Genomic DNA, 18,575 nt, shown 5'->3' on the forward strand with positions numbered 1-18,575 from the left:
TATTCACTTCCCGCTTCGCTAGTTTTAGACCCCATTTTATACGGACTCGTCTGCCTCGCTCAATAAACGGCCTCGCAGATCACGCACAAGCCCGTATGCCACTTAACTCAATAAGTCCATAAGTCCCCTTGGCATTATATTTAATAGACTATGAAAGGGAGCACGGCAAATGGTTCTTCCTGTGGTGAACGGAAGACGGCCATTGGTTCAATTGGCTGGACAGTTCGCCAATCAGCGGCGTTTTACGTTCGTAATTTGAAGATGTTGGGTGATATAATTTTTTGATGGAGTCAGGTGGCAGTTTCTTGAAAGTTGTCTGTGGGTATATTATTATAGTTTGTCAAAGGACTGTCTCATTTCAAACAGAGATAATCATACTATCTTTGTCTTACACTAGTACTAATAGTACCCAAATAAAAAGGATGAGTATAGTTTTTTGTGTTCTTATTTACTGCCAATTTGGTTTGTTCAACTATAGTTACTATTATTTTAGCCTATATACGTGCGTTCCACTGCAGTTGGCCTACCGCGAACCACGTTCGGCGTGCTGCCTCTCTGTCACTGTTACAAGTGCGACAGAGAGGCAACACGTCGAACGTGGTTCGCGGTAGACCCTCTGGGCACAGGCCACCTCTCATGCGCGAGAGGACTTAGGCTAGTCCCCACGCTGGCCCAATGCGGGTTTGGGACTACACATACTACATACACCTTTGATTTTTTTCGCAGATGTACGAGTATGCAGAGGAAAAATTCTAGTGGTTAATATCAAATGATATTCTGTAAAAATGCTTCGAAAAACTCAATACGAGTCAGGATTTGAACCCGCGATCTCTGGATTGAAATTTGGGACGTCTTCCACTCGGTCACCACCGCTTAGTTATAGCAAAGAGGGATATAATAAGATAGAGCGGTGCTGTCATAGTAAATTTTGTAACCACAGAAAATTCATTGCCATCTATCGATACACTTTAAAACTCAAAATGAAGATTTATAAAAATACGATAAAACGTATTTAAATATGGATAAATGATTTTTTTATTTGCATTAATTATTTTTATATGATTTGACTCATGTCCTTTCACTGATATGCGTTAAAATTGTTAAATAACAAACGAAACCGTCAACGCCCTCTATACGAGAGTAGGCCAAAGGTAGTGGCGCCATCTGATCGAGAATCAAATTTTCGTGATTTTCGAGGCACGTTTTTTCCTTAGACTGTATCCATCTATTACTTATAGTTACTTAGGATGCCTAAAATATTGGGTGTAGAGTGTAGCCATGGTAGCCTGGTAGCATTTGAGGTTTTTAAGTAATCAAACAAATATATTATTGAACAATTGTATTGTAATATTATAAAACCTTTATACATTATAAACTATTTTATGTACAATATTGCTCATACAATGAAAACGGAACACTATGTAACTGTTTCATACAAACTGGCTTGTTTTTATTGCAATGTTAGAAGGCTTCAACTCGTGTGACGAGTTCGCCGATATTCTCTATCTCGCTTTTAATGACGTCACCGGGTTTGAGGTATTCAGGGGGGGAACGGTACATGCCTACTCCTCCTGGGGTCCCGGTTAGGATAATATCCCCTGGCAATAAGGTCATCACTCTGCAAAAAAAAACATTGAAAATATTCATTCTTAAAGGGTTAGAGGTCAGCATTGCTGGTCTGTTTCACCATACCGTTAACTGAGCACTGGATCTTCAGAGAGAGGGAGAGAGAAAGTGTGTGACAGATAGAGTACTTACGAGGTCAGCCTCTCAATGACGTCCTGTATTTTATACACCAGCTGGTTCTTATTGCTGGTCTGTTTCACCACACCGTTGACTGAGCACTGGATCTTCAGAGAGAGGGAGAGAGAGAAAGAGAGAATGTGTGTGACAGAGAGAGTACTTACGAGGTCAGTCTCTCAATCACATCTTGTATTTTATGGACCAGCTGATCAGTATTGCTGGTCTGTTTCACCACATCGTTCACAGAGCACTGGATCTTCAGCTTCTGAGGGTTGCCGATTTCGTCGCTGGTGGTCATACACGGCCCGATGGGGCAGAACGTGTCCATTGCCTGAAAAGTAAGAGAATAAAAAACTCCAAATCAATGTGGTTGCTTTATTTTGATACCTACTTCCTAATGTTCTTATGGGGGCATTGGTCTCTACCTAACATCAGATTTATTACTAATTTAGCTTCCAAGATTTGAACCACAAAAAAATACATGGATTGAATGAACTTTCATTGTATGAGTGACAGCTGTATCGGTATACTTACAGTCAGAGGCACCATTTCATTGCTTAATCTGATACACACATAGGTATTTTCATTAACTCATTCATTCCATTCGTGCTAGGGCTGTTACCGCGAAAATCGAAGTTCGTCAAGTGCGGGGATTTCTGACAGCTAAAACTCGTTCGTCATCGAGCGCCCGTTCGAAAGACGTTTATGGAACGAGTATCGTTTCATAAGGTCTACCGCGAACACCGAAGTTGGCACCGAAGATTAGAATGACAGAGAGAGATGCCCGCAATTTGCCAACTTCGGTTTTTGCGGTAGGCCCTCAGCTCTTGTGAATCGACGCGTACAGACTAAGTACTAACAAAGCCGGTAAGTTCAATATAATATAATAATTTTTAGGAACAGACCAAGAGTAAATCGAACTCGTGCTCTGATTTTGGTACAATCACAAACAAATGCAACTCTTTGACAGTCTGACGGACAAGAGACATCGGATAAGATCGGTTCAAACTTGAAAATTAACAACGCATGCCGTGATAGTGTATTAAAAGACGATTTTTAAGGTATCAACCTTATAAACTCCGTTTTTTTAAGATTAGAATTTTTCTATCCTCAAAAGTAGTGGGAATTAACTCCGAAATGATCTCCGAAATGATAGGGTTCCTGTGATATCTAATGTTGCGGTACAATAATATGTAAGTGAACGACACTATATTTCAGCGCTTAGTTACTCAGATATCTATCTTTGCTCAGATTTAATTTTGGAGGAAATAATTAGTACTACTTTTAAGGTTATAAAACTTCTAATCTGAAAAAAAAAACGGACTATAGTAAAAGTCGTGTCCGACTCACACAGCAGAATAAACAGATAGAATCAGAGACAGAAGGGGAGAGACAGAAACCGAGAGGGTATTTAGAAAATATCAAATTGTGGTATCAAGTGACACTAGAAGCAATTACAAAGAACACGAAGCAAAATTGAATTAACCCCTCTAATGGCTGACCTCACGGATTTATTACTTTCTATTGGACAAATTAAGGTAACGAGGTCGATATAGTACGGCCAGCGACAAGGTACTTTCGCACATTTACCTCTCACTACATTTGACTTAAATTGAGACAGGGTTGTACTGGATAATCATGGGTGGAGGGATGCCATCGGAAAGGGTCGCGAAACACACGACAACGCCTATTTTCAAGATCTATCGCGAAAACGCACAGTTCTCGAGACATCTCCTCTCTTGAATCTCGCCGTCTCTTATATGACTTATTTCCTTCACAAACTTCTTCTCTACATCATAGAGAATTAACTCGCCAAGCTTATTATCCCTAGTTACATGTAATACTCCTAGATTTAGATCCCGTGCTCCTAAAGCGCCCTCCACACTAGTGCACGAATCGCGACGCGAAGCGGCGAACGCGAGTGTGAAGTCTAGTTCGCTAATCAGCGAAATCGACTCCACACTCGCGTTCGCGGCTTCGCGCCGCGTAGTCTGGAGAGGGCTTAAGACTTTCGCTCTTCGGGTCTACAGAAATAATACCTCTTTTTACAATCCAATCGTCAGAATGTGTCGCCAGATTTGGAATTCAAACACAGAGAAATTGACATTTTCGACTCACGGCAGGCAGTATTTAGGAGGCAGGTTGTTAGGGTTCTCGACCACCATCACACAAGCATCGACCACAAGCAATTTGACATGTAATAACTATTTATGTTGTAATTTGTAATTTAGTGTAGTTAGGAGATTTTTATAATTTTATAGGATAGTTTTTGCTCGTTATTTTTTTCTCTTGCTGTGCATTGCTTTGGATGACATTCTTACGTAATACCTACCACTTAAGTGCTTTTGTAACAGTATTGATTGTTGTCTGTTTAGACCCCCTACTTCAGCTGCCACAAATGCCGTTCCAAATGCACTGGTTTCTACAGTCACGAGAGACACAGTCCTTGTCATCACAAATTGTGACTTACAATGTAGAAGGCTTCATGATGAATCCATGGTATACAATGAATTTTCTCAAATGATTTTTACGCCTAATCTGTTAAACAAAAGCCATTGTTTCTTTTGTGCGATCGGTCAGCTCCCGTGTTGGGAGTGTTGCAAAGCAACAACGTCGTTTAAAAAGCGGCTGTATCGTAGTGGTTTTAAGTTTCAAATGTACAGTCGAAGGCATAAATATCGATCCAGACAAATGGCTCAAAAATATGTGAACACGACTTTATTGTCTAATGTGTAAGAGCGTACACATATTTCTGAAACTTTGGGAATGTTTATATATTTATGCCCTTCACTGTATGTACATGTCACATGTTTTGGTAATGTAGGACGATCGATCACCTCCATATATGTAAGCGAACGCTGATATTATTACATAGATTTTCACTATCACGATACAGTTGCTTTTTAAGACATTGTTGCTTTGCCACGTGGCTAATACGGGAGCTAACCTATCGCACAAAAGAAACAATGGCTTTTGTTTAAATAATAGATTAGGCGTAAAAATCATTTGAGAAAATTCATACAATATACGCTGTGTGTGCACTTTCATGAACTGTTAGCATGCATTAAACATGTGCTTTCCTAGTTGAAGGCACGAGGCCTCAGGGCCCTCCTCCCACTAGATGGTGTGCTCAAATTACGGCGCCTATGCAACTAAAACTGCACGAGGCCATGCGCTTGGCGAGGAACAGAACCGTATGGAGGAACCTGGTCTTCAGCAGAAGGACATGATGTCACGATCCTCAGTATTGAGGAACCGACTGAAGAAGAAGAGCTTTCCTAGTCTGGCTCAGTGCCCTATTTAAACCTAATTTTTACAAAGTTTCCCACTTAAAGGTTTTCAAGACTACGTAGTAGCCAAGCAGGAATTGCTCAGCATTCTTTTCCCTTTAGCTAATCCCTGGCACTGATATCTAATCACTTTTCAAGAACCCGTTAGCAGTTATATGATGAAAGATACTTGACATTATCCTTGCCAAGCTCCTGCACCAGCTGTCCAGCATTCTTCTCCTTCTGACAATCCCTGGCAATGATATCTTGAGCTACGTTTGGCATTTTATGAATAGAGATCATCATCAGACAGAGATAGAGCATCAGGCAGAGTAGGAAGATAGCAAGACGGTAGGGTCGTTAAGACAAACCCTTGTAAGTACCAATTAGTTGTATGTGCGTGCGAAGTTACGTTGCCATGGAGTCACAGTCACAGTTTTCTGTGACGATAGTCTTGATTCCTCTATCTATTAACTCGGGGGTCGAAAGCTTCTTACCTTGCCAAGCAGGAATTGTCCAGCAGGAATTGTCCAGCATTCCTCTCCTTCTGCCAGTCCCTGGCACTTATATCTTGAGTCACGGTGTAACCAGCAATGTAGTCGAAAGTGTCTTTCTTACCTTGCCAAGCAAAAATTGTCCAGCATTCTTCTCCTTCTGCCAGTCCCTGGCACTTATATCTTGAGCCACGGTGTAACCGAAAATGTAGTCGAAAACGTCTTTCTTACCTTGGCAAGCAAGAATTGTCCAGCATTATTCCTCTCCTTCTGCCAATCTCTGGCAATGATATCTAGAGCGTGGCGTGGCCATTGTCGAAAGCATCTTTCTTACCTTGCCAAGTAAGAATTGTCCAGCATTCCTCTCCTTCTGCCAATCCCTGGCACTGATATCTTGAGCCACGGTGTAACCGGCAATGTAGTCGAAAGCGTCTTTCGCCTTTACGTCGCTCGCTTTCTTGCCGATGACTAAGGTTAGTTCAACTTCCCAGTCCACTTTCTGTAAAGATTGTAAAATAATAGGTTAAGGATTTTAAAGCAAATAGAATAAGTCGTCATAAGTAATAAGAACAATGTAAATTGTAGAGTGCATTTTGCGTAAAATTTTATATATAAAAATAAATGTAAAACTAGACGAGAACTCTGAAGAATACTTTGTTACTAAATATCCAACTCCTCCTCCTCCTCTAGAATATCTATCGGATTTTTTTGCATCCATAAAAGTATTGGAGTCGTCGCGACGAGTCATATAAGCCCAAAATTAAGGATTTTTTATACTATGTCGGTGGCAAACAAGCATACGGCCAGCCTGATGGTAAGCAGCAACACAAGCAAGGATTTCACAAGAAGCAACATTAAACCACTTTCCACCCCCACCCCAGGTTCCATCAGATCAGCTTGTTGGCATCTAAATTGTTGTATTGTAATCTAGATTACATAATAGGTATGTACTTGTAAAATATCATATCGATATGACTGTTAGAAGTGACCTCAACGCAAAGGGGTCTGTCTCGAATACTCCCCTCGTGGGTTGTTTGTCCCCACCCATTATATCTATTTTAACTGGACCATTATGTCTCGTGTCAAGTCCCTACCTACTTGCCACCTACGCGGTATGAGTTACATGCTCAATTTGCTTCAATAATTGACCCCAATTTGACGAGAGAGGACCTGTGATTCATAAACAGGCATCTGACACGACGAGTAGGTACCTCCTTACCTAAACTTAAAAAAAACTTTTGACAAAATTATAGATTTATGACATTTTCACAATAATTTGAGAAGTTGGTTCTTACATTAACCTAGGCCCATAACCTGTTAGATTCGGGCGTAAAAGGAAACTATGAGAAGTCCATGTGAAGATATATTGTCAAGAGAATAAGCACTGATACAAATTTAGACTATTCAGCAGCAAAGTCGAAAAGAATGTGACGGCATCACACACGCGAACAAAAGCTGTATATTATTCAAACTTGTTCCACGCGCGTTTACGCAGTTACCTATAAAACAAGATTCTTTCAGTTTACGAAGACACATTCTAACACTCAAATTAGTTAAAAATGCCATAAGTTTATAATTCTCAACAGTAAGTAAGTATGTACTGACGCTTTCCGAGAGTAAAAATGTATAAGTTGTTATAAAAAATACCCGTACCACTAATAAGTGTGCTTATAATTAACAGTGTTTCTTAATTTTTTACAGGTTCCTATTACACCTGAGCAGCAGAGCAGATATTTTGTGCGACGTAGAAAGATCATTAATAAGTACATATGTGGGTATAGGAGTGGACACCGCTCTCGCAAATATCCGAGGGCCTAACGCGAACAACTAAAATAGAAATGTGGACACCGCTCTCGCAAATATCCGAGGGCCTAACGCGAACAACTAAAATAGAAATGTCCTTATCTTCCTCTCTATCCCTCGAATATGCATATATGGAGAAGCAGATAAAGACTTTTCGTTTTTCACGATAGAAACTAAAAAGACTATCAAAAGCAATCGAGTTTCTGTATAAAGCCTGACTAGGAATATATGATCACGCGCCATGTTGCGGAATTTCACTGTAACTATTTTTTTCATACTATACTGAACTGTTACCCTATACATGAGAATAACAGCGCCCTCTTTGAGTCCCTTGCATTGAGGGTTTAATGAAATGAAATGAAATTGTTTTATTTTTATTAAATTGTCGACAACATTAGTGTAGGATGTAGGTGTTTGTCACAGTTGTCAGTTTATTTCCTGTTAGTTGGTATGTGTCATTCCTCGTATGACAGGAACAGGAAATACTTAATTTAGTGTAAGAACTCAATTTTCCAGGATTTTTTGATCGAACGAAAAGACGGCATGTTGAGGAAGAGTAAGGTACCTAGGTCGTATTATTTATTACTTTTTTGTTCGTTCTTGTCCTTTTACAGACAAACACTAGGTAACGAAGTACTGAGACTACATACATTTTACTACTAAACATATCTACATATCTATGTAGGTACAACTACAACTACATACATACACGGTAGGTACTCCAGGTTTTGCAACTGAGATACCTACCGATAAAAAATCATCTCTACAAAAGATTTCGTTGCTGAAAGTTGTGTTCAGATAATATTGATCGCTGCGTCTGCTAGTTGCTTATCTTATTTACTTGTATAACTAACATTATAAGTAGTTATATAACATTAATTCTAATTTAATTTGATATTTGTGGGATGCTACTTGCGTAGACAGGCTGTGTGGGATGCTACCTGCGTAGACACACTGGCACCGTCCCACCTCCAACGGACTAATGTAAAAGCGGGCGGAGCGGCGGAAAGCGCCGAAATTTTAAAACGTAGGTAATAAATATAAGAGCCTCGATAGAGGGTATCATTTCGTTCCATTTGAAGTTGAAACTCTAGGTCCATGGGGTCCCAGCGCGCACAAGTTTGCAGAAATCGCGAAGCGTCTGGTTGACGTAACTGGTGACCGAAGAGCTGGCGGCTTCCTCGCACAACGTATCATAGTAGGAGATACGTTATATATGGTCGACCTTCACCCATACGTCTGACGGATGAAACTTATATTTTATGAAAGAAAATATGTTCCTGAACATAAATAAATAGGGTTGCCTAAAGAAATCAGCATTACGATACAGCGAGGAAATGCCGCCAGCATCCTTGGTACAATGCCTCAAGTGCCTATTTTAGATTTAAGCTAGTTATTAATTTCGTTTACGTAGTACCACTGTATATATCTTGTTTAAAGAGATTAATTAGTGATTTTAAGAGGCCGTAGTCGATTTTAGAGCAAAAATGTAAAATTGATAGATTTAGTCGTTGAAATTATACACGTTTTGTTACGTAATATCTAAATAACAAGTATTGATTTCTATTAGCACATCTTCTCATCTTGCCTTTTAATAATGAGGTCGCGAGCGTGCGTCACCGGTAATGCATGAAGAGAAGGGGCAGTTTTTAAAAATTCATCAAAAAATCATGGTGGTAAATTATACAAATTGATGTATAAGTATAGTTTCAGCAAATGTTGTAGATTGTTTAAGTATGAAAATTACGTTGAAATTAAGTCGATTTTCAGAGAAATTGTCACTTGTTTTGAAGTAATTTCTGGAGAAAATTGATTTCGTCTAACTTTCATTTACACTACTTCAAGGTCATAATAATAAAAATGTAGTCTGATAAACGTCAAGTACAGGATATGTGTAATACAAAATTACCATGTTTAGCAGTCCAAACTTTACGAAATTTACAAATAAGAGCGACAAAATCAGTGCTTTACGCGCGTTTACCTAAACGTCCATCAGAAAAGCAAACATTACTAATTTAGTGAGTCTGTTTTCAAAAAACTGATCTGATAAAAGGTAAGATAAGAAGACGTGCTAATAGAAACCAGTACTTGTTATTTCAATTAGGTAACAAAAGGTGTAAAATTTCACGGACTAAATCTATCAATTTTACATTTTTGCGACTAAAATCGACACCATTTGATAATTTAATATTTGATCACCGAGTTCCTTTCATATACCTAATTTAGTTACCCTCTCCGTTTTGTGCCGATCATTTTCTGTACCCCTAGTATAAATTTAATTTGATAGCGTGACGTGACGAACGTTTTGTAAGGGATTTTAAGTTTCCAAAAGTCCCGCTTGGCGCGCTGTTGACTGTGAAATTTACACTAAGGGTACTGAAACTGAAACATGTCTAAAACTAGTGAAGATGAATCTTGGAATTAAAAAAAATAAACAATATTTAGGCGACAAAACGGCCTGGCTCCGTTCAATCATCTGGTCTTGTGTCGGATTAATATCACGTACATCCGAACGGCGCCTTAAAGAACATGTTCACTATATTCAGATATTTTTGAGCACATTGGCCGCTCCCATATATACGACAGTGATTGTATTCTAACATCTAAAATTGTGCCAATTTCAATCAAAAGGGTACTTATTGTTGGTTGTCAATAAGGCGCTATTTTCATACAGCTTCAATTTGAAATCAACCTTATTGACAACCTTTTAGTTGAAAATGTCACAATTAGTAATACCAACCGATGTAGACTTCCGCAGTCGCACCGCATCCTTAGGCCCAACGACGCAGCTGGGAAACTTTCCGAAGATCATCGGCACCGCTGGCGGCGTCAGGTTCTGCTCCTTGCAGTGGTCCATGTAGTTAAGGCCTTCGGAGAGATATGAGCCAAATATACTACCATTACCATCAGGGATGTTGCTAATATTCGCATCCGCATCCGCAACCGCGGAACTTCCGCATTATTTTCAACATCCGCATCCGCATAAAATCGATGCGGAGCTTAATGCGGATGCGGATGTGGAACAGGTAGGTACAGGAACGTCTTAGCGGCGCCGTAAGTGCTAGGTAATTTCGTCATTAGCCAATAGGAATCTCGTTTCGTTTTTGTGATTCGTCGATCGAGCACTTTAGCCTATGACGGACAGCGACAAGAAGTGAAAAGTTTGTTTTATTTGGACTTTAGTATAGTAATGCGATTGTGGGGCACCTATATTCTTGTTCAAATACTAATGGTTTCGTTTTTTTTTTAATAAAAATTACTAAAGTGTAATATTTGTCGTTTTTTATGTGCTTAGGTACTCGACATCCGCACCCGCATCCGCGGATGTGAGCCTTTAAAAATCCGCATCCGCGGATGTCAAAACATCGGCATCCAATATCCCTGCTATAGATAGCCGTGATCAGTAACGGCGATTACCTATAAGCTGCTGACGAAACCAATTATTCTTGCATCTGGGTTTAGAGTCGCGGTGGAGGAATGATGCCGCAGCGACAAAACGTACGAATACAAAGATCTAGGTACTGAGAAATATTATTTATCATACTGATAGGTGATAAAGTACTGTCTGTCATCTAGACTACATCTTCAAGTTATCTAACCTCTCAACTCCCATGGGTCTAAATTTGCCAGACAAAAACGAACATAACGTTGGAATTTAATTTTGATTCTCTTTGCTGACACGAATTGCGTCGGTGGATAGCAAGGGGGTAAATGTGTGTGTGTGTGTGGGTATTATAGGTACTACTACCGAAAATACTCTACTGTCAAAGTATAACTAACATAACTAAAATGGCTGTCTATTTACTACTGTCAGCAAGACTGGGGCGCTAGATGAGACATGCAAGAATCAACCAATGGAATTGGTTGCGATCCTCGCTCCGGATCGTACCTGGTCCAACCAACGGCAACGCTGCATGGTCTTTTTATTTACTGTTTTATATTGCTTACCTGAATAAATTGATTTGTTAATTGGTTGTAAATGTAATCCAGCTGGGGACCTATGCTACTGGTTGATTCCCGCACGTCTCCTCTTATCTCTCCTTAGTGGAAAGGTAGCCTTAACTGGTTAGGATTTAGGACCTTATTTCTAAGCCAGGTTTACAAAATGTCAGTTGGAATGGTGCCGTAATGTTATAATCAACGCAAAGATAATGACCTCAGTAATACATCTTTTCTTCAAAGCATCTTTAGGGCCGATGACGCAGCTAGCAAATTTGCAGAACATCATGGGAACGGGAGGGGGGGTAAGCTTGTGCTGTTCGCAGTGGTCCTTATAATTAAGCCCTAGTGCAAACCAATTGTATAAATCACAGAATTATTATAGTTATTATTTTTTAAGTATCATAAATATGGATTATATGGAAGATCTACAATTTCCATAAAAGAAAAAGAAAGACAACATCGGGTGCTCCGTATGCCTCATCATTAGGTACTTTAGATCTAAAGAATTTATAAATATTATAGGGACATTCTTACACAGATTGACTAAGTCCCACGGTAAGCTCAAGAAGGCTTGTGTTGTGGTTACTCAGACAACGATATATATAATACTTATATAGAAAACATCCATAACTTAGGAACACATATCTGTGCTCATCACACAAATAAATGCCCTTACCGGGATTCGAACCCAGGACCATCGGCTTCACAGGCAGGGTCACTACCCGCTAGGCACGACCGGTCGTCAAATCATCATTTTCCTCGCGTTGTCCCGGCATTATGCGACGACTCATTGGCAACTAATCTCAAGAATTGGCGTAAGCACTAGTTTTTACGAAAGCGACTGCCATCTGACCTTCCAACCCAGAGAGTAAGCTATAAGGTTCACGATTGGCTCGAATTCGTGAGTGACACCGCTGAAATAGCACCATTCTTAGTGCCTATCTTTAGATATATGTCAATGAATTCAAAATAGTTTTCTGGCCATATTTTTTACAGTTGAGATAAAATGGACATACCTATGCAAAGAACTTTGTCCATGCCAGTAATGGGTGCCTCTAAGTTAACTGATGACAACGGAATCGATGCTTCCTTTGTTGACTTTAGCCTGAAATTAAAAAAGTTTTTTTTTTCAAAAAAATATTTTTGATGCAAACTACTATCGCTGACTGTACTTTTCTTTTAAAAGTCAACAAATACTTATTGAGACAATTCTAACAAACCAAAACACAATGAGGTTGCATTGTTTTATCACAGAGTCCTATGGTGGTACCTTGATGGTACCATAATATTGCATTGCCAGATTTGCCACCCAACTTATGCGGAAGGTATGAGAAGTTAAATGAAATTAAAATCTTTATTTTAGGCAACTAAGTGGCCCATGCAAGAAATTGCAGGGAAAGACTGGCTAAACAAAGCGGAAGACAGGCAGAAATGGAGAGAATTGGAGGAGGCCTACACCCAAAGAGGGGTCCAAATTAAATAAATAGATAGTAAATAGAATACATAAACCTAACACTAACTACTAACTATAAGAAACTTACTAACCAATACGCTAAAACTTCTAATGTAAAACAATTGTAAATTGGAAATAAAAGGCTTTTTTATTTTTATTTTATTTTATTTATTTATTTATTTAAGTGGCCCATAGATAAATACCTTAAAACTAGCATACATATTATAGAAAATATGTGGTATTTTCTATAAAAAGGGACCTTATTGTCGATGGCGCTTACGCCATTATAAACGATGCTCCGATATAAATACAATGCCGTGCGACGCTGTGCGGCGTAAGCGCCATCGACAATAAGGTCCCTTTTCATAGAAACTGCCCCATATATTTTAAATCTAAAAACTACAAAACACATTATATTAGGTGATGTCACATTTTTTCTATGAAATCGTCAAATCGAATTAAGTATTATTAATATTTTATCAAATATTTTTGACAAAAGAAAAGATTTAATCCAAAACTGATTAGGAAAGAAAATTAAACGATTTAAAACGTTTATTGTTCCAAAACTTGTTATTTAACTGTACAGCGAATAAAATAATTTAAATAAGTTATAGTGATGTTACAAAGTTTGTGACTCCCCCCTCCCCCTTGTCACAACAGGGCACATTTTCATGACCCCCTCCACCCCCTAAACGTGTGATGTAATTAATGGATGAACCCTTAAGTATTGCAGGACTAAACTCCTTTTCAAGGTAACAAAGACGTATTAAATGTATGTAATATAAAAAGTAAAATACATGCCTGAATATTAAAGAAACGTTGATAAAATCAACACTAATAGAGTAGATAAAATATTTCATGATAAAAGTGACATAGAGAATAGAGATAACAAGAATACTAAAAAAATATTGATATACTTAATGCTATTAGTTTTAGTTTGTGCATAACTTGTTATCTATTTGATTTCCTACCTTATTGCAATGATAATAAAAATAAAAATCGTTTATTTCCGAAAAAAATATTTAGAAATTATCTATATAGAAATTTGTACATGTAAAAGCCATTTACATTCATCCCGAGCAGGCCTAAAACCGGGATGAAACCATGGAACCCCAGATGTGTACCTTTGTGTTTCTATGTAGCAACTACACAAGGTTTACTTTCGTCTGTACACTGTACTTATATTTATAATAAATATACAATAAGTACTTACTTTTTCACTTTTTCAATACCACCACTCTGCAAAATACCCAAGAGGGTAGAGGGTAAACCGGAGTTCAATTTATTTATATCCACAACATTGTCTCTTTCCAAAAACCCCACCCTTATTTCGGAATTGGAATTCTGCGAGAACTGAACGAGTTTCATGTTTGTGGCGCTAGTTATTGAGAGATGTCTGATGCCGGTTGCTGCAGAAGCACTATTGACTGTTTCTCTGGGTAAAAAGTGACTTTTTATTGATGATAACGCAGTCCGCGGCAACAACGTAGCACTACGGCCTAGCAACGCATTTCCAGCCATGGCCAAGGTCAATTTATTCACGGAATTACGTAAATAGTATGGTTATGTTTTTAACTAGGACCAAGGTTTTAATTGTTACGTAACAGCCGGTTGACGCCAGCCGTTTGGTGCAGAGTGCAAGAATTGTTCAATTGGATGCTGAATACAGTTATGATTACTTTAGATAAAAGTAATAAGATAAAAACTTAAAAATATTGAGCTACTATCAGAGTTGTTTTTATTTTTTAAATTTTTACAGCGCCCGTTTCTTCATTTATGGTTTTCGAACGCGCTTACATGCTTGTTACCAGTTACTCATTTATATTTCAGTCATGTTTTTTGCAATAAACTAAAATAAAAAATATTAATCAAATAAAGCTTCTTCCTTTATCTCGAAATTATATATAGCTAACAAATGTAATGTAACTTTATTTAAGTCATAATAAATAATCTAGTGTAAGTTGTGGTATATAAAGTTAGTATTTGAATGATCCTCTCGTGACTCGTGACAGCTGTTGCAGAACGTTCCGTTCTACGTGAATATTTTAAATGTCTATCAAATTTTTGATAGCAGTGTGGGGGTGTTATTTTAAAAATAAATACAAACGTCAAAAAGTTTTTTTTTAAATTATTGGCAGCTTCCTTCACCAGAAGGCGCTGGCGTCTATGAAATTTAGTAGTGTGAAGTGAGCCGCCCCTGTTTAAACCTCATAATTTCATCAAATTTCATAAAATCCCTTTAGAATCCAGATTTATTTACTTAGATTTTCTTAGCATATTATTTAGGTTCGATTCTAGAGACCAGATGGCGTTGGTGCCTGAGATAGGTGGACAAAAGCAGTAGCCATAAAGAAACTGTATATTTAAAACATTCATTTAATTGAACATTTCATTACTACTTTAATACAAAGCTATTTTAAAGAAAAATTGTTTTCTAGTAAATTTCATTTTCTTTATAATTTTGCATATCAGTACTTAGTATTCATGATCTTATTACTGGCTTCCTTCTAGTGGCATAAAATTCATCCCTTGTATGGTATGGCATATAAGGATCCTCAACATAGTACTTTGGTTTTTTCCAATACTTGGTAACCATCTTGTCCAGCAGTTTAGTTTGTGTACCATTTGTAAAGACATGCTGGCGCAGACGTCTCCGCTGCGGTGGTGATTTCTTCCACAACTTCTTATGTCTACCAATCATAGGCCTGATCCAAATACCCCAGTGCAGTCTGAAGAACCTCCTTACAGCTGCCTTTACAGTTTTCCTCTTACCCTTTTTAAGACTGAACTTTGTTACAGTACGTACGGGCATTGGGGATATATTGTTGGCGATTTCGAGAATTTGGCTGTTATTGACCAAAGACTTGCAGGCTGAAACATTGTACACTTGTCTGTGAAGAGTTGTGAAACTTCGCACATCTCTCGTAATCCTGGCAGCTTTGCATTGTTGCAACGCAAGAGGCCGTATACACCGAGCAGCTGAAAAGACAAAAATTAACCTCAAACAGCCGTCAAACGTAACACAAAATATTGGTTTTTACAGGGCTTATTTACAAGATTTAAAGCTCATTACAGTCTTTAACCAAAATTGCAACAAACGTAAGTTAAATAATACCTGATATTAGAGAACGAAGCATGATTTTCTGCGAAATTTAACTAGTCCATCCAATATTATTCTTGATATCGAAACGAGTTGACAATTGACATTTGTAGTATTTGTACTAGGTAATGCAAACTGTCATTTTAGAATACGAGGTTTTTAGCCTAGTACTTGTGATTTCGTATTGTTCATTTCAATCGTAAAGGCACGTATTTGATGTAAGATTCGACTTGCGATAATATACAATAATGACCTATTTTTTACTGTTTTCAGAAACTAATCAGTCAATTACAAAGGATTAAATTCAAGGCTAAAAAAATTTGGCCATGCACCATGCACCTCAAAGCTAAAGTATTTACTATTTCGTCTATGGTTTCTTTTCTCTAGTCTCTGATTTTTGACAGCTGCAGTGGAAGAGATTCAAGCCGAAAATGTACAAATTTACGAACCATTTAGCCAACGCAAAGTTGGTATTGGTATGTAATTATTTGTATTTTATTGTTTATCACGTAGGAAATCCTAAACTCTTCTTTATAGTTCATAAAATTGGTATATTTTATTGATTTACGGAACCTTGTTTTGCCTATGTTTTGGCGTTCGCGTTGACGATTTTCATTGATTTCGACATCGTTATCCAGAACTTGAGCTTCCTTATTGAGGATATATTTGGAGAGCCCAATTTGGATATTGTTGTGGCTTACATAACAACCGTAAACGTCATTTTCGTAATTAACCTAAACACTGCAATTGATAGCACTAACTTTGTGATGTCACTTACCCAGGTGACCTGACCGGGTTACTAACAAATTTTTATAACCCAATAAGTTGGTAAATTTTATTACTGGCGCGGTTTATGTCGACTATACTATTCATTTATGTTGCAATAGTTTTCAGAAAATTATTTTGATAAATTACACTATAATTTTTGGCCATGAGAAGAAAATAGTGACGTAACTTATTGGCCGGGTCCACACATAGCGAGCATACGCGCGAGTCAATTTCCTCGCGCACAAAACGGCCAGAGGCCAGAGTAGACGTGCCCCGGCCGAGGCGCGCGTGATGTATCGACATTTTAGACGTGCCTCGCGCAGTGTTACCAGCCCGTATCCCCAATTTCGGACGATGTGTAATCTAAAAAGGGACGGTTTTAATCACAATGGGACGAAAACAAAGTTGGAACATTTTTATCATAATATGTGTACCTGCGATTAATGCAAATGATCAAAACTATCAATGTTAGTGCATTGTTAGTACATCAGGCTTCTTCAAAACAGGCAAATTATCGATGTATAGACAAATACATAGGCACATGCTACTTAGGTACTCGATATGTACCGTCAATAGACGGTATTTCGGTAAAGATTTTCAAAATCCTTTATACTGGACGCTCAATACCCAAAAGGGACGGTAGTTTGGAAGGGACGACAAAGGGACGGTGTGGCATTAAAGGACGGAAAATCGTTCTATTTGGAACGATCTGGCAACACTGGCCTCGCGCGCGCCGCCTCGGCTGAGGCACGTCTACTCTGGCCGTTTTGTGCGCGAGGAACTTGCCTCGCGCGTATGCTCGCTATGTGTGGACCCGGCTATTAAGAAAAATGCTGGTCAGGACACAAAATTAGAAAATATGTTGTTATTAACTTAAAACAATTTTTGTTACTTGGTTGGAATTGTAATTTAGCAAATTAGTACTTAATACAAATAAGTAGTATATATTATAGTGAATAACATGTTTTTGCTATACCCTTCCAGGGTCCATTATGTACCTATGTAACATACTGGAATGCAAATAAAGATCTCTCTCTTTCTCTCTCTCTCTCAAATACATATTTGGTAAATTAGATAAAATAAGCTTCAGGATTAGGCACAATTACACAGAACAAGCCATTTCGCGAGGAAATTGCCTAGTAGACCCACATATTAACTTATTTAAAAAAATACTGTTGCCACCTTTGGAAACCTTGATTGTGTTTGAAGTGCTCCAATTTGGCACATTTCCCCAGTTAGGTAATTGTTCTTTATAGTTGGTCAAGCAAATCAAAAACTATTCTCTCTCTCTCTCTCTCTCTCTCTCTCTCTTTAGCCTTTTTCTACCCTTTGGGTGTAGGTCTCCTTCATTTTGCGCCATTCGTCGCGGTTCTGTGCGACTTGGAGCCACTGTTTCCCCGCAGTCTTCTTAATGTCGTCGTCCCAACGCACCTGGGGTCTACTTTGAGGACGCTCTTCCCCCCATGGTCGCCACTCGAGTAGTCGTTTGCTCCACGAATCGGTCTTTCGTGCTATATGACCAGCCCATTCCCACTTCAAATTGGCTACGCGTTTTATAACATCATTGACTTTGCTCTGTTGTCTCAGCCATTCATCTGTTTTACGGTCTCTCAATGTGATCCCCACCAATTTTCTCTCTAACGCCCGCTGGGCAACGCTCAATTTACGTAGTATGTCTTTGGTGAAAACCCAGGTTTTAGCTCCATAAGTGAGAACAGGCAGAATACATTGGTCAAATATGCGTGCTTTTTGTTCAGCCTTAAGGTTCATTTTGAAGGCAAACTCGAGATTGGAGTAGGCTGCCCAGGCTAGTCGTACACGGCTGTTGATCTCATTGGTTTGGTTCTTTTTTCCAGTCACTATCTCTTGTCCCAAATACACGTATTTATCGACAGTTTCAATGGCGGTATGGTTAACTGTGATATATCACAAAAACTATTAAACAACATAAACAAACAAAACACACACACACACATACAAACAACACACAGTAGTACAAAAAA

General features: G+C 38.5%; 3 protein-coding genes across 3 annotated transcripts in view; 1 reads left to right on the plus strand and 2 right to left on the minus strand.

Annotated features, from left to right (window-relative positions):
* Positions 1-1,344: 1,344 nt before the first annotated feature.
* Positions 1,345-14,427, minus strand: LOC134750452 (fumarylacetoacetate hydrolase domain-containing protein 2-like). Its single transcript, XM_063685608.1, has 6 exons — positions 13,918-14,427; positions 12,268-12,356; positions 10,050-10,177; positions 5,841-6,005; positions 1,908-2,074; positions 1,345-1,618 (listed from the first exon to the last, which is right to left on the minus strand). Exons 1-6 carry the CDS (start codon positions 14,223-14,225, stop codon positions 1,462-1,464), a joined length of 1,014 nt encoding a protein of 337 aa, XP_063541678.1. The 5' UTR covers positions 14,226-14,427; the 3' UTR covers positions 1,345-1,461.
* A 713-nt stretch (positions 14,428-15,140) lies between these two features.
* On the minus strand, positions 15,141-15,930 carry LOC134750688 (large ribosomal subunit protein bL35m). Its single transcript, XM_063685925.1, has 2 exons — positions 15,820-15,930; positions 15,141-15,683 (listed from the first exon to the last, which is right to left on the minus strand). The coding sequence occupies exons 1-2, from the start codon at positions 15,839-15,841 to the stop codon at positions 15,187-15,189; spliced, it is 519 nt and encodes a 172-aa protein (XP_063541995.1). The 5' UTR covers positions 15,842-15,930; the 3' UTR covers positions 15,141-15,186.
* Positions 15,931-16,154: 224 nt separating this feature from the next.
* Positions 16,155-18,575, plus strand: part of LOC134750692 (MICOS complex subunit Mic60) — a 35,971-nt gene continuing 33,550 nt past the window's right edge. The window contains exon 1 of the mRNA XM_063685928.1: positions 16,155-16,280. Within this exon, the coding sequence (XP_063541998.1) occupies positions 16,236-16,280 (45 nt within the window). The 5' untranslated portion in view covers positions 16,155-16,235. The remainder of the gene's footprint in view (positions 16,281-18,575) is intronic.

The sequence above is a fragment of the Cydia strobilella genome, chromosome 20, assembly GCF_947568885.1.
Source record: "Cydia strobilella chromosome 20, ilCydStro3.1, whole genome shotgun sequence".
Lineage (NCBI taxonomy): Eukaryota > Metazoa > Arthropoda > Insecta > Lepidoptera > Tortricidae > Cydia > Cydia strobilella.